The sequence below is a fragment of the Sinocyclocheilus anshuiensis genome, unplaced genomic scaffold (genome assembly GCF_001515605.1).
Source record: "Sinocyclocheilus anshuiensis isolate Anshui unplaced genomic scaffold, SAMN03320099.WGS_v1.1 scaffold718, whole genome shotgun sequence".
Taxonomy (NCBI): Eukaryota; Metazoa; Chordata; class Actinopteri; order Cypriniformes; family Cyprinidae; genus Sinocyclocheilus; species Sinocyclocheilus anshuiensis.
Genome location: NW_015546102.1, coordinates 1,526,774 through 1,537,771, shown reverse-complemented (window position 1 = coordinate 1,537,771; position 10,998 = coordinate 1,526,774). Strand labels below are relative to the sequence as shown.

Below are 10,998 nucleotides of genomic sequence, written 5' to 3'. Positions count from 1 at the left end.
AAATCCTCCATGTCCTGCAGATTCTTCAGTTTTCCAGCATCTTTTGCATATTTGAACCCTTTCCAGCAGTGATGAGATCCATGAGATCCATCTTTTCACACTGAGGACAATTAAGGGACTTAAACACAACTATTAAAAAGGTCACTGATGCTACTGATGCTCCAGAAGGAAACCAATTGAGGGACTCAAACACAACTATTAAAAAAGGTTCAAACATTCACTGATACTCCAGAAGGAAATACGATGCATTAAGAACTTTTGAACAGGATGAATATGTCCAAATTTTTCTTATTTTGTTGAAATATAATTTTTTTCCCATTTAGTACTGCCCTTCGGAAGCAACAGAAGATGCTTGCATGTTTCCCAAATTAAGTATTAAGTACAATTTACCTTGATCTTCAAATTCAAAAAGTTCTTAATGCTCTTAATGCATCCTTCTGGAGCAAATAAGAAAAATGTGGACATCTTCATCCTGTTCAAAAGTTTTCACCCCCCGGAAGAAGAATCTGCAGGACACGGAGTCAGTGCTCAGACTAACAGTTCAGAACAAACAAGGGACTCATGAACAAGCATCACAAAAAAAACAACAACAACAGTCGTAGATCATCCAGGTAACCACACACAGTATTAAGAACCAAGGGTTCCCAAACTTTTGAAGGGGCTTATTTGAATAATTTCAGCAATTTTTTTTGTCTTGTGGACTATATGTAAACATCTTTTATGTAAAGTATCTTACTCAGGACAGTACTAAATAAAAAAATAACAAGCATTTTGCATGATCTCTATTATTTTGTTAAAATTATTCACATTTTTTACAGATTCTGCAAGGGGTTTCCAAACTTTCGTATGTCACTGTATATATATATATATATATATATATATATATATATACACACACTTAAGTATAAGTATGCGTGTTTGTGTGTGTGTGTGTGTGTATTTTGGATAGAATATCCCTTTAAAGCAAAAATTCATCTTCCAGTCTTCTGTTTTATTCTATTGCACTCAAAAACAAGATGTTTTTGAAACTTTCTGAAAAATGCTATTCAGGGTAGTAAATGACACTTAATCCAAAAGAGAATGAATATTTTTGCATGAGGAAAGTGAGTTTTTGATGTATTATTTCCTTTTATCCCTCTTTTAGTGACTGGGGCCTCCTTCTTTGTGTTCAGCGGGGCTTTAAAGTCTTCATCGGGCTACTTGGCTAAGACCAGCATTGTGGAAGGTACAGCAGAAGACATTTGCAACCTCTTTCTCTATATGTAGGCCATCTGATCCCTCTGGAACAATGACTCAACTGGACATAATCTCCCCCGTTAATGTTTTGACCAAAGTCACAGTCGGGCAGAATTGTACTTTTTGAACCAAGTGCTTTTAAAGTGCTTTCTTTTTACAAGTGTAAAATATTATGCAGATTTGTGTAGTAACGCTGACTGCTTATGCCTCAGATGGTGTGATGGTGCAGATTACAGCTGAAACGATGGAGGCCTTACGGCAAGCCCTGAGAGAGATGAAAGATTTCAGGATTGCCTGTGGGAAATCTGATCAGGAGGAGAACCAGGAGCACGTCCATATCCAGTGGGTTGATGATGACCACAATGTCAACAAGGGGTAAGTAGACAGCTAAAACTGAGACTTCGCATTCGCATCAAATAATGATCCAGGCTGGTTTAATAGTGTGCTGCTGAGGTCTTAATCAAATGCACATCATGTTCAGCTGTTAGCAGTAAATGCAGGCTGCAAACTCCAAAAGATTCATGTAGCTCCCATATTCCCTGTTATTTACTTTTAATGATATTATACTGTATACATACAAAGATATATTTTTTAATTTACCAAAATTTAATTATATACCGTACTGTTATTTATATTTTTTAATTCTGTATATCTTTGGCTCTGTCATGATTCTCTGTTATGCCTGATGAACCATTTGTTGGTTAATAAGACGTTATCCTAACAATGACATGGGATAGGCTACAGTGCTTACAGTCAGGGTATATATATATATGAAATATACGCAATTTCATGTTTTCCCTTGTCTTTAGAGTGTTACAAGCTGTTCGTGCATATATTAGATCCATAAAGTCGCAAAGATTAAAGTCTCAAACCCAAAGAGATATTCTTTCTAAAAGTTAAGACTCGTCTACATCACTGTGTGGGAAGATTTGCATAACACTGCCGAAATGTGTGCGCAAAGAAAGAAGGCGTAACTTATTCTCGCTGTAGTATTGTCGCCATGGAAGCTGATATTCCAAATATGGTAAGGGGCGTTAAATTTCCGTCACACGCTTGAGGTATTCGGCCAATAACGTCGCACTGGATAGCTGGCCAATCAAAGCACACCGCACTTTTTAGAACGATGAGATTTGTAAAAATCGATGCGTTTCAGAAAGGCAGGGCAGAGAGGAGCAACAAGAATGTACAGTATGTGGAAAATAATGTGTTTTTTGAAACTTGTGCAGACATCTAGCTGTTGATCTGTCATAACAAACATCACTCTTTTCATCATTCGTGCACTTTTCTTATTTTCAGTGTGATCAGCCCCATTGATGGAAAATCCATGGAGTCAGTCACCAGTGTTAAGATCTTCCATGGCTCGGAGTATAAAACCAGTGGGAAAGTCATCTGTTGGACAGAGGTATTTAACATTGGTTCATTATTCATCTTCATTTAACGTTAGGAACTCTATTGTAATGACATTTATATCTGCGTGACTTTCTTTCTTCTGTGGAACACAAAAGAAGATATTTTGAAAAATGTCTTGGTGTTTTTTTTCATTTTTTTGGTCCATACAATGAAATTCAGTGGAATCCAATGTTGTTTTGGACTAATATAATATGAACAAAAGCACATCTTTTTTTTTTTTGTCTCAAATGATACAATTCTACTTTTCACTCTGTATATTAAATGTCGTGTTGTTTCTTAGGTGTTCTTCCTGCGGAGCGAGGACCAGACCAATGGCCTGAGCGATCCTGCGGACCATAGCCGACTCGCTGAGAATGTGGCGAGGGCTTTCTGCATGGCCCTGTGCCCTCACCTCAAACTTCTCAAAGAGGACGGCATGGCCAAACTGGGCCTGCGGGTCACGTTGGACTCAGATCAGGTGACAATGACAAGCTCCATTTAAATGTTGCTTTTAGTCTGGAGGAGTCATCTTTTCCAAAATTGAAAATTAACTCCTCATCAGGCCATCCAAGATGTAGATGAGTTTTTTTCTTCTTCTCCAAAACAGATTATACCATTACGTCACCTGCTCACCAATGGTGTGGTGAATGGGTGCCGTCAGAATGAGAGACCTAACAGCTGATAAAAACATCACATTAATCCTGTGAATTGTGTAGTGGGAAGCTGCGTGTTTGTAATAAATCTATCATTAAGACATTTGTAACTTCAAGCTATTGTTTTTGGCTAAAATACAAGTCCTCTATTCATAATACTTGTCTTGTCTGAATCAGTAGAGAAATATGCACATAACAAGCACCGTTTACTAATGAAAACCGTCTACAACTGTACTAAAGAAATATGTCCGTGGATTTTGATGTGAGGACAATTTTAGCACATTTTCATTATTGGGTGAACTCTCCCTTTAAGATCAGAATCCTACCGACTTTAAAGAGCTTGAGCATTTAAAGCAACAGGCAGCAAAACTGCAGCACATGCATATAATAAACAATGTTATCTGGATGCTAATGTAGTTATCGTTATAGTTATCATTCTTAATATGGATGGAGCTAAAATGTCTGAAACTGAAATGTCTTACAGGTGGGCTACCTAGCAGGCAGTAACGGTCAGCCACTGCTCCCCCAGTACCTGAGTGATCTAGACAGCGCCCTCATCCCAGTGATTCACAGCGGGGCCTGCCAGCTAAGTGAAGGGCCTGTGGTGATGGAGCTCATCTTCTACATCCTGGAGATCATCTCCTAAAGTGAGGGAATCCGTCCAGTCTCAGACTCATGCCTCCCACCAGCTCGAGTCCCTCTTCGCTCTCTTTCTCTCATTTGCACTTCAAAGAGCCTGAAAGCTGTGCAGGAACAAGTCCTCCATACCACCTATGCACCATCTCCACTGGGACGCCCTCTGAATGTGGTGCTCTCTTTCGTTTCTCCTCACCTCTCAACTCCACTGTGGAAACCATAGGCCCTGTTGAGTCAAAAGGGGTGGTGACCCTGAATTCGATCTCTTCAGAACCGTTGTAGCAACACTAAGCTCCTCAAACACAAGAGGGCGCTCTACACGCTCAGTCCTAATGGAGACGAGTGACAGAAGGGAAGGTGTGCACCATGAAATGGTTTCTGGTACACAGTGCCTGGGCCTCAATTAGAAACGAAGAACGAGCTTCAGTCTCGCCTCTAAGCTTTATGAATCACCAGATGCTTTATTTCATGAATATGGACCTCATTTTGTTTTAAACCGCTCCAAAGCTAAAATGATGTAGCTTCCTCAGAGACGGGCTGCTTGGCATGGTAGCGGAAAGATTGTGGAACAGTATTAGGAATGTTGACGATTGAGTTACTGTAGCAAATGTCAAGAACCGGACCTCTGTTATAGACTTTATTATTATTACAAGACAATAAGATCCAACAATAATTTCAAGCGGCCTTCAGGAATTCAACTACAACTTCAAGATCCACATAATGGTAGGTTTTGACATCAAACTGAAGACTGAAGGTCTCGGTCCAATAAAGCTTTTATAGTGGATTGGTTTGGACCGGGATAGAGGATGAAATGTTACCGTTTCTTTGGGCCACTGCATTTAGCATCCCATCCCCGTCCCATCTCTTCTCAACTTTTTAGTGGCCCATGTTTATAAAATGTTCTGCCAGTGTTTTTAACATGTTATCATATGGTTCCCAATCCTGGTCCTGGAGAACCCCCAACACTGCACATTTTAGATGTCTCCCTATTTAAACACACCTGATTCAACTCATCAGCTCATTAGTGAAGACTCCAAGACCTCAAATGTGAGTGTCAGATAAGAGAGACACCAAAAACGTGTAGTGTTGGGGGTTCTCCAGGACCGGGATTGGGAACCACTGATATAAAGGATTGTGTAAGGAATAGCAATGCAGTGCACGGGATATTAAGCCATCAGTAGGAAATAAAGAAGAATGGATTTACTAATATTTACTAAAACTTTATTTAAAGATGAATGTTATATTCATAGATGAGGAAAGGTTGGATTTTGGTATGTGGTTCAGTTTAATAATCAGTTTAGGGTCCTTAATGCCATGAGCTTCTCATAGTGTTAAAGGGATAGTTCACCCAAAAATGAAAATTCTGTCATTAATTACGCACCCTCATGTCGTTCCAAACCTGTAAGACCTTCGTTCATCTTCGGAACACAAATTAAGATATTTTTGATGCATTCCGAGAGCTCTCTGACCCTCCCATAGACAGCAATGTAAGTAACACGATCAAGGCTCAGAAGCGTAGGAAGGACATCGTTAAAATAATCCATGTGACATCAGGGGTTCAACCGTAATTTTACGAAGCTTCGAGAATACTTTTTGTGCAACTTTAACGAATAACGACTTTATTCAACAATTCGTCTCCACCCTATAGCGCCATTTTGGAGAGTATCACATACGTAAACAACGTATGCAACATATCCGCGTACGGTGCTGCTGACACAGAACAGCATACATTGTTTTCGTATGTGATACTCTCCAAAATGGTGCTATAGGGTGACGCGGAGGAGACGAATGCGCGAAAAAAGAACATAAAAAAAAAGAACATCAATGCGGAGATGATGTTGTTTACGTCAAAACCGAAACCAAACCGTTCACACAGAACACATATTTATCACATTTTCTAGAGGGACATCTATCACCGTTGCACTCGCGTCTCGCACAAGAGAGCGGCATGTTTAGAAAGCCATGTAAAATTAATGCAAGTTCAACTTTTTAAAAACATGTCTCAAGACTTTATGGCGGTTTTTCCCCATCCTACTGCATCTCAAGTTTTTAAATGAAGAAAGTACTATTTGTGATTGTTTTTTGGTCATTTGTATTAAACTATACATGCATGATTCTGTTTTGTTTCTAATTGTTTAAGCAACTTTAATTATATAAGGTTTATAAACATTATGCACTTTTTTCAAAGATAGTCGTGTTATTTTATTATGTTTTGAAGAAACGTGCGTAATATTTTGCTCGATGCGCCCTCTTGTGGCCTCAGGAGAGAAGCCAAAAGCTTTTCCCCCGTAACTGAAATTATGCCTTTTAATATAATTCGAATATTGATAATATTTAAGTACAAAATTCGAATTTAGTTTTTCAGCCATTCTGACAGCCCTAGTCCTTGCTACGTTTCTGAGCCTTGATTGTGTTAGGACTCTTGCTGTCTATGGAGGGTCAGAGATCTCTCTGAATTCATCAAAAATATCTTAATTTGTGTTACGAAGATGAACGAAGGTCTTGCAGGTTTGGAACGACATGAGGGTGAGTAATTAATGACAGAATTTTCATTTTTGGGTGAACTATCCCTTTAAGGTGCGGTTACATTAGCAAACTTTTGTGGGCAAAAAAGTTAATTGTCTGTTGTCAGTAGTGTTCGATGTGTGAAGCACAGCTCACATAGAAAGCACTTTGAAACCAAGCAACTTTATGTTGGTCAACAGGTTCTGTTGTGAAATATGGCGTCGCACAAAATTCATGATTGCGTGGATTCCTATTTAAATTACTGGATTTTGCCTGTGAAAATTTGCTGAAGAACTGTAAATGTGACCATACTTTTACATGTTTTATGTCCTTTTATAGATATAATATGCTTTAGCAGGGCTTCAGACTGCTTCTGGAATAGTTGCAAATGCGACAAAATACAAATTTGTGGCAGTTATTGATAATATTGTCAGGAAAGTGTTTTTGTGTGTCCACTAATGGTTTCATATAAAGCCTTTTAATGTACATGGGGAAGGGGAAAAATTAGAAATTTATATATATTTTTTGTTGTTTTTTTAACTACACGCGTACATTTTTTTTTTTTTTTTTTTATGTGTGTCAAATGGATTTGTGAGTTGGCATGTTTAATCAGATTCAGTCATTGAACACAGTTTTGCAAACATTTATTGAACTGCTATGACTTGCTATGTTTATTGGTTCAGTAATTTTAAAACACATTTCGCTACTAAACATTTCATTTTACTAGTCATGTTTGTTAGTCTGGAGCCCTGCTTTAGATTCCCTAATTCAGGTTGATGCATCTTTTACTGATGTGATATCAGATAAAAGAATCCTTGAGATCACTCACTTCATAAGCAGGATATTATTTTAATCATATTTTTGTATTGATTTTTCACTCGCATGGAGAAAGCTGATTACTACTAGTTAGCCAGCTCATTTTGGAACACTCCCAAAACTGTAAACTACCAATATAAGGAGCTCTTGTAATTCAGGATGTCACTGTGGATCACATTTTAAGAGAAAAGGGCATTTGCCTTAAATTCATAAGCTGATATGTTCATCATCAAGACATATTTCAAAGGTCTGGATTGTCAATCACATCTAAACTGATAGAAAGACACTGTGACTGCAGAGTGTTTTTAACCAGCCCTCTTTTAACTAGCTAACTAGGTGTTATTAAAATGACTTCATCTGAAGTATCTTGACTATGACAATCAAATTATAATTAATCTTTAGTCGGATAACAAAGTAAAGGTGGGATGATAACATATTGTCCTGTTTTGCATAATGACAGATATGGTTGTTTTCATCAGATGGTCTACGCTTGATGAATGAGGACAGCAGCTGATATGAAGATCCACAGCAAGTGAACCTCACAGTCCTTTATTAACAGGTCAACAGTTGAGACATAAATCATGTGTTTCTGGCTTTTGGAGAAGAGCGCAGACAGCTTTGGAAGCAGACTGTTCATGAAAAATAAATGGCATTACATGGAAGCTGCATTGTCTTCCCACTAACACAGCTCAAAACAGCCTTTAGTTACTCCCTATATCCACCTTTGTCGTTTTTCTAGATGTGCATTATTGTATATCTTGACATTTCTTTATTTTGTTAACCATAGCCTTTTTCCATGTTTTTTTTTTTTTTTTGGCCGGCCCAAAACGTGATACAGCATGCATGCTGAAACCAACGAGAACGTGTAGTTCTCAGAAAATCTTTGCATTTCGACAGCATTTCAGAGGACGATCTGCTTGAAAGAACAGTTTTACATACTATTGATTTGATCTGTGATGAAACACTGTTGTGACATGGGTGGAATGGGAATACATTTGCAATGTATGAAAAGCCAAGAAGAAAAGGAAACAAATACCTTTCTTTATTGTACACTACAAATGTCAATAAAAGCAGTCTTTATCAAACCTGTTGAATACACAAAATTGGGATTTCATTTTTGTACATGAAACTGATTTTTTTTATATATTAATAGTCTCCATTAAAAGTAAAATAAAATCCATTTCAGTTAATCAAGAAAAGTCAGGAACTGCAGATCTTTGTTTTTCTCATTTAATAACAAAACAGTTTCAATAAACTTGGTGTAAAATGAAAATAAATGACATGGCTGACTCTTGAGGGAAAGAGTAGAACGAAAAAACTGAAACATGCTATATGTAACATCAGACAAGTGAGACCCACGTTTTTCAGGATAAGACTCGTGGTGGATTTAAAAACCATTTAATGAAGAATCAACACTGACAGTACAATTTAAACTAGGACAAAGCTCGATCCGAGACTGGAAATCCCCAAATCACACAATTCACATGAGATGGGAACAACAGTAACTGAAATGAAAGGACAGAGTAAGAACTAGGCTGATGGATCTAGATTGTACATTGTCCATGCTTAAAAGCCAAATGTCAGTCAATTTTTCACAAGCTGTAATCCAACAGACCACAAAATTTAAATGGGGCAAAACTGAGGTATTTTTAGACTCACAAAGTTAAAGTAATAGCTCACCCAAAAATGAAAAATTGCTGAAAATGTACTTATATACCATCCAAGATGTGGATTAGTTTGTTTCTTCGTTGGAACAGATTTGGAGAAATTCAGCATTACATCACTTGCTTACCAATGGATCCTCTGCAGTGAATGGGTGCCGTCAGAATGAGAGCCCAAACAGCTGATAAAAAACATCAAAATAACACATAAGTAATTCACATGACTCCAGCCCATCAAATAAAATCTTGAAAAAAACTTAAATGCCCATCAAGACATTTTTAACTTCAAACTAAAATCTGACTCCTCTATCCATAATATACTGCTTTACCCAGTGTCTGAATCAGGAGAGTAATATGCATGGAACAAGCACCACCATTTACAAGCGAAAATAGCCCAAAACAGACTGGATTTTGATGTGACAGGACAACAGAGGATGGACATTTTCACTGGAAGAAGCATTATTATGGGTTATGGAGTCAAAGTTAAAATTACTTATTACAAACATGCTGGATTTGAAAAAAATTGATGGACTGGAGTGGTGTGGATTACCATGATGTTTTTATCAGCTGTTTGAACACTCATTCTGACGGCACCCATTAACTGCAGAGGATCCACTGGTAGTAAGTGATATATTGCTGAATCTGTTCTGATAAAGAAGCAAACTCATCTACATCTTGGATGTAATGCAAATTTTAATTTTTGGGTGAGCTAATCCTTTAAGCTATTTCTTAGGTCATTGCTATGACAAATATAATCAAAAGGTGTCATCTTATGTGTCTGAACTTAACTGCGCACTAGACCTCAATGTAAACATTGGCTATATGTGGCTAAAGTGCCTACTAGGAGCAACCCTAGTACAGAACCACCGTCGAGTGCAAGAAGAGTGATAAAAGACTTCTCTCATATATTAAGTTTAATATATATATACAAAAAGCAGAATAGCTCTAAAATCTACTTTGGCTAACTTATAAGGTCAACTAAACTGGCACTTCTGTTCAGAGTCTGAATATGACTATTGCAGCACCAGTTCTAGTCCTGATCGTCAGCAAAATGCTGGGAAAGCTTACTGAAGCCTAAATTTACTGGAAAAATTATAATTTTTCAATCATTCCCAAACATGGCAAGCTTGCTCATTTACCTCCTGAAGAAAGCATTACAAAAAATCGACTATTCAGAACGTTTAATGAATAATTTACATCTGGTTCAATTAGTAAAAGCTGGTTTATGGCTTTAATAGAATTTATAAGGAATATATTTAACAGCAGTACTTTGACACGGCCTATCCGTAATAAATCAAGCAGTAAATTCACATAGGATGTAAACAAGTTTTGAAATGTCTGACAAAATGTTTGGGATTCAAACACAAACCATTTTGCATAGCTAATCGTGTAGAACTCATTTGCATAGCAGTCATACATTAGTATTTGAGATATGGCAGGAACAGGTTCCTAGTTTGAGGGAGAACAGATTAAGTCATTCATCTTACTGCAGCAGCAGTGATTACTTTGGCATTAGTGCGTAAGTGCAACCCAGAGCAGTAAAAAAAAAAAAAAAAAGGTTAGCTCTCATTGGCTTCAGCTCCAATGCATTAATGTAACAGTTGGGGTGAGCGTTATTATAAAATCAAGAGGCAATCTATCTCAAAAGGGCCGTTTAAAAGGCATATCAATCTCATGCAAGTCGGCGCACATTTTCCTGCTCCTCCTATTAATATCTCCTGTATTTTTAATAACCACCCCAACTCTTACATCCTGGTCCAACCTCTTTTACCCTGATAAAGACAAAGCTAACTCCCTCTGTCAGTGACTGTCTCTCTGTTGAGCAAGTTCCTCACTATCTCCTTCACGTGGTTCGTACCCGAGGCTAGCAGCACCGTTGAGCTTTCATCGTCCATACCTTCATCCACTCTGATCAAACCGCTGAGACCTCAAGACCTGAAAGAAAAATCAACTGTAAGGTGAAGTGTAACATGAATGCGATCATATATCTGTCAGTAGAAATGGGACAAACTTTCTTACGTTGTGAAGATGAAATCAGTGTCAGTTACAGCAGTACCTAATACAGACAGCAGATGACAGTCAAAGCCAAAATATGGCATTTA

At 37.7% G+C, this 10,998-nt stretch overlaps 2 protein-coding genes across 3 annotated transcripts in view; one reads left to right on the top strand and one right to left on the bottom strand.

Annotated features, from left to right (window-relative positions):
* The window catches only part of LOC107700554 (zinc finger FYVE domain-containing protein 9-like), a 30,226-nt gene extending 26,052 nt beyond the window's left edge, over positions 1-4,174 (top strand). For both annotated transcript variants that reach the window (XM_016502256.1, XM_016502254.1), the window contains exons 15-19: positions 1,145-1,225; positions 1,449-1,611; positions 2,533-2,638; positions 2,927-3,103; positions 3,763-4,174. In XM_016502256.1, coding sequence (XP_016357742.1) covers positions 1,145-1,225; positions 1,449-1,611; positions 2,533-2,638; positions 2,927-3,103; positions 3,763-3,924 — 689 coding nt within the window. In that variant the 3' untranslated portion in view covers positions 3,925-4,174. The remainder of the gene's footprint in view (positions 1-1,144; positions 1,226-1,448; positions 1,612-2,532; positions 2,639-2,926; positions 3,104-3,762) is intronic.
* Positions 4,175-10,401: 6,227 nt separating this feature from the next.
* LOC107700553 (coiled-coil and C2 domain-containing protein 1B-like) overlaps positions 10,402-10,998 on the bottom strand; it is a 21,115-nt gene continuing 20,518 nt past the window's right edge. Inside the window, exons 26-27 of the mRNA XM_016502253.1 lie at positions 10,916-10,952; positions 10,402-10,831 (exon numbers count right to left, since the gene is read on the bottom strand). Coding sequence (XP_016357739.1) covers positions 10,941-10,952 — 12 coding nt within the window. The 3' untranslated portion in view covers positions 10,402-10,831; positions 10,916-10,940. The remainder of the gene's footprint in view (positions 10,832-10,915; positions 10,953-10,998) is intronic.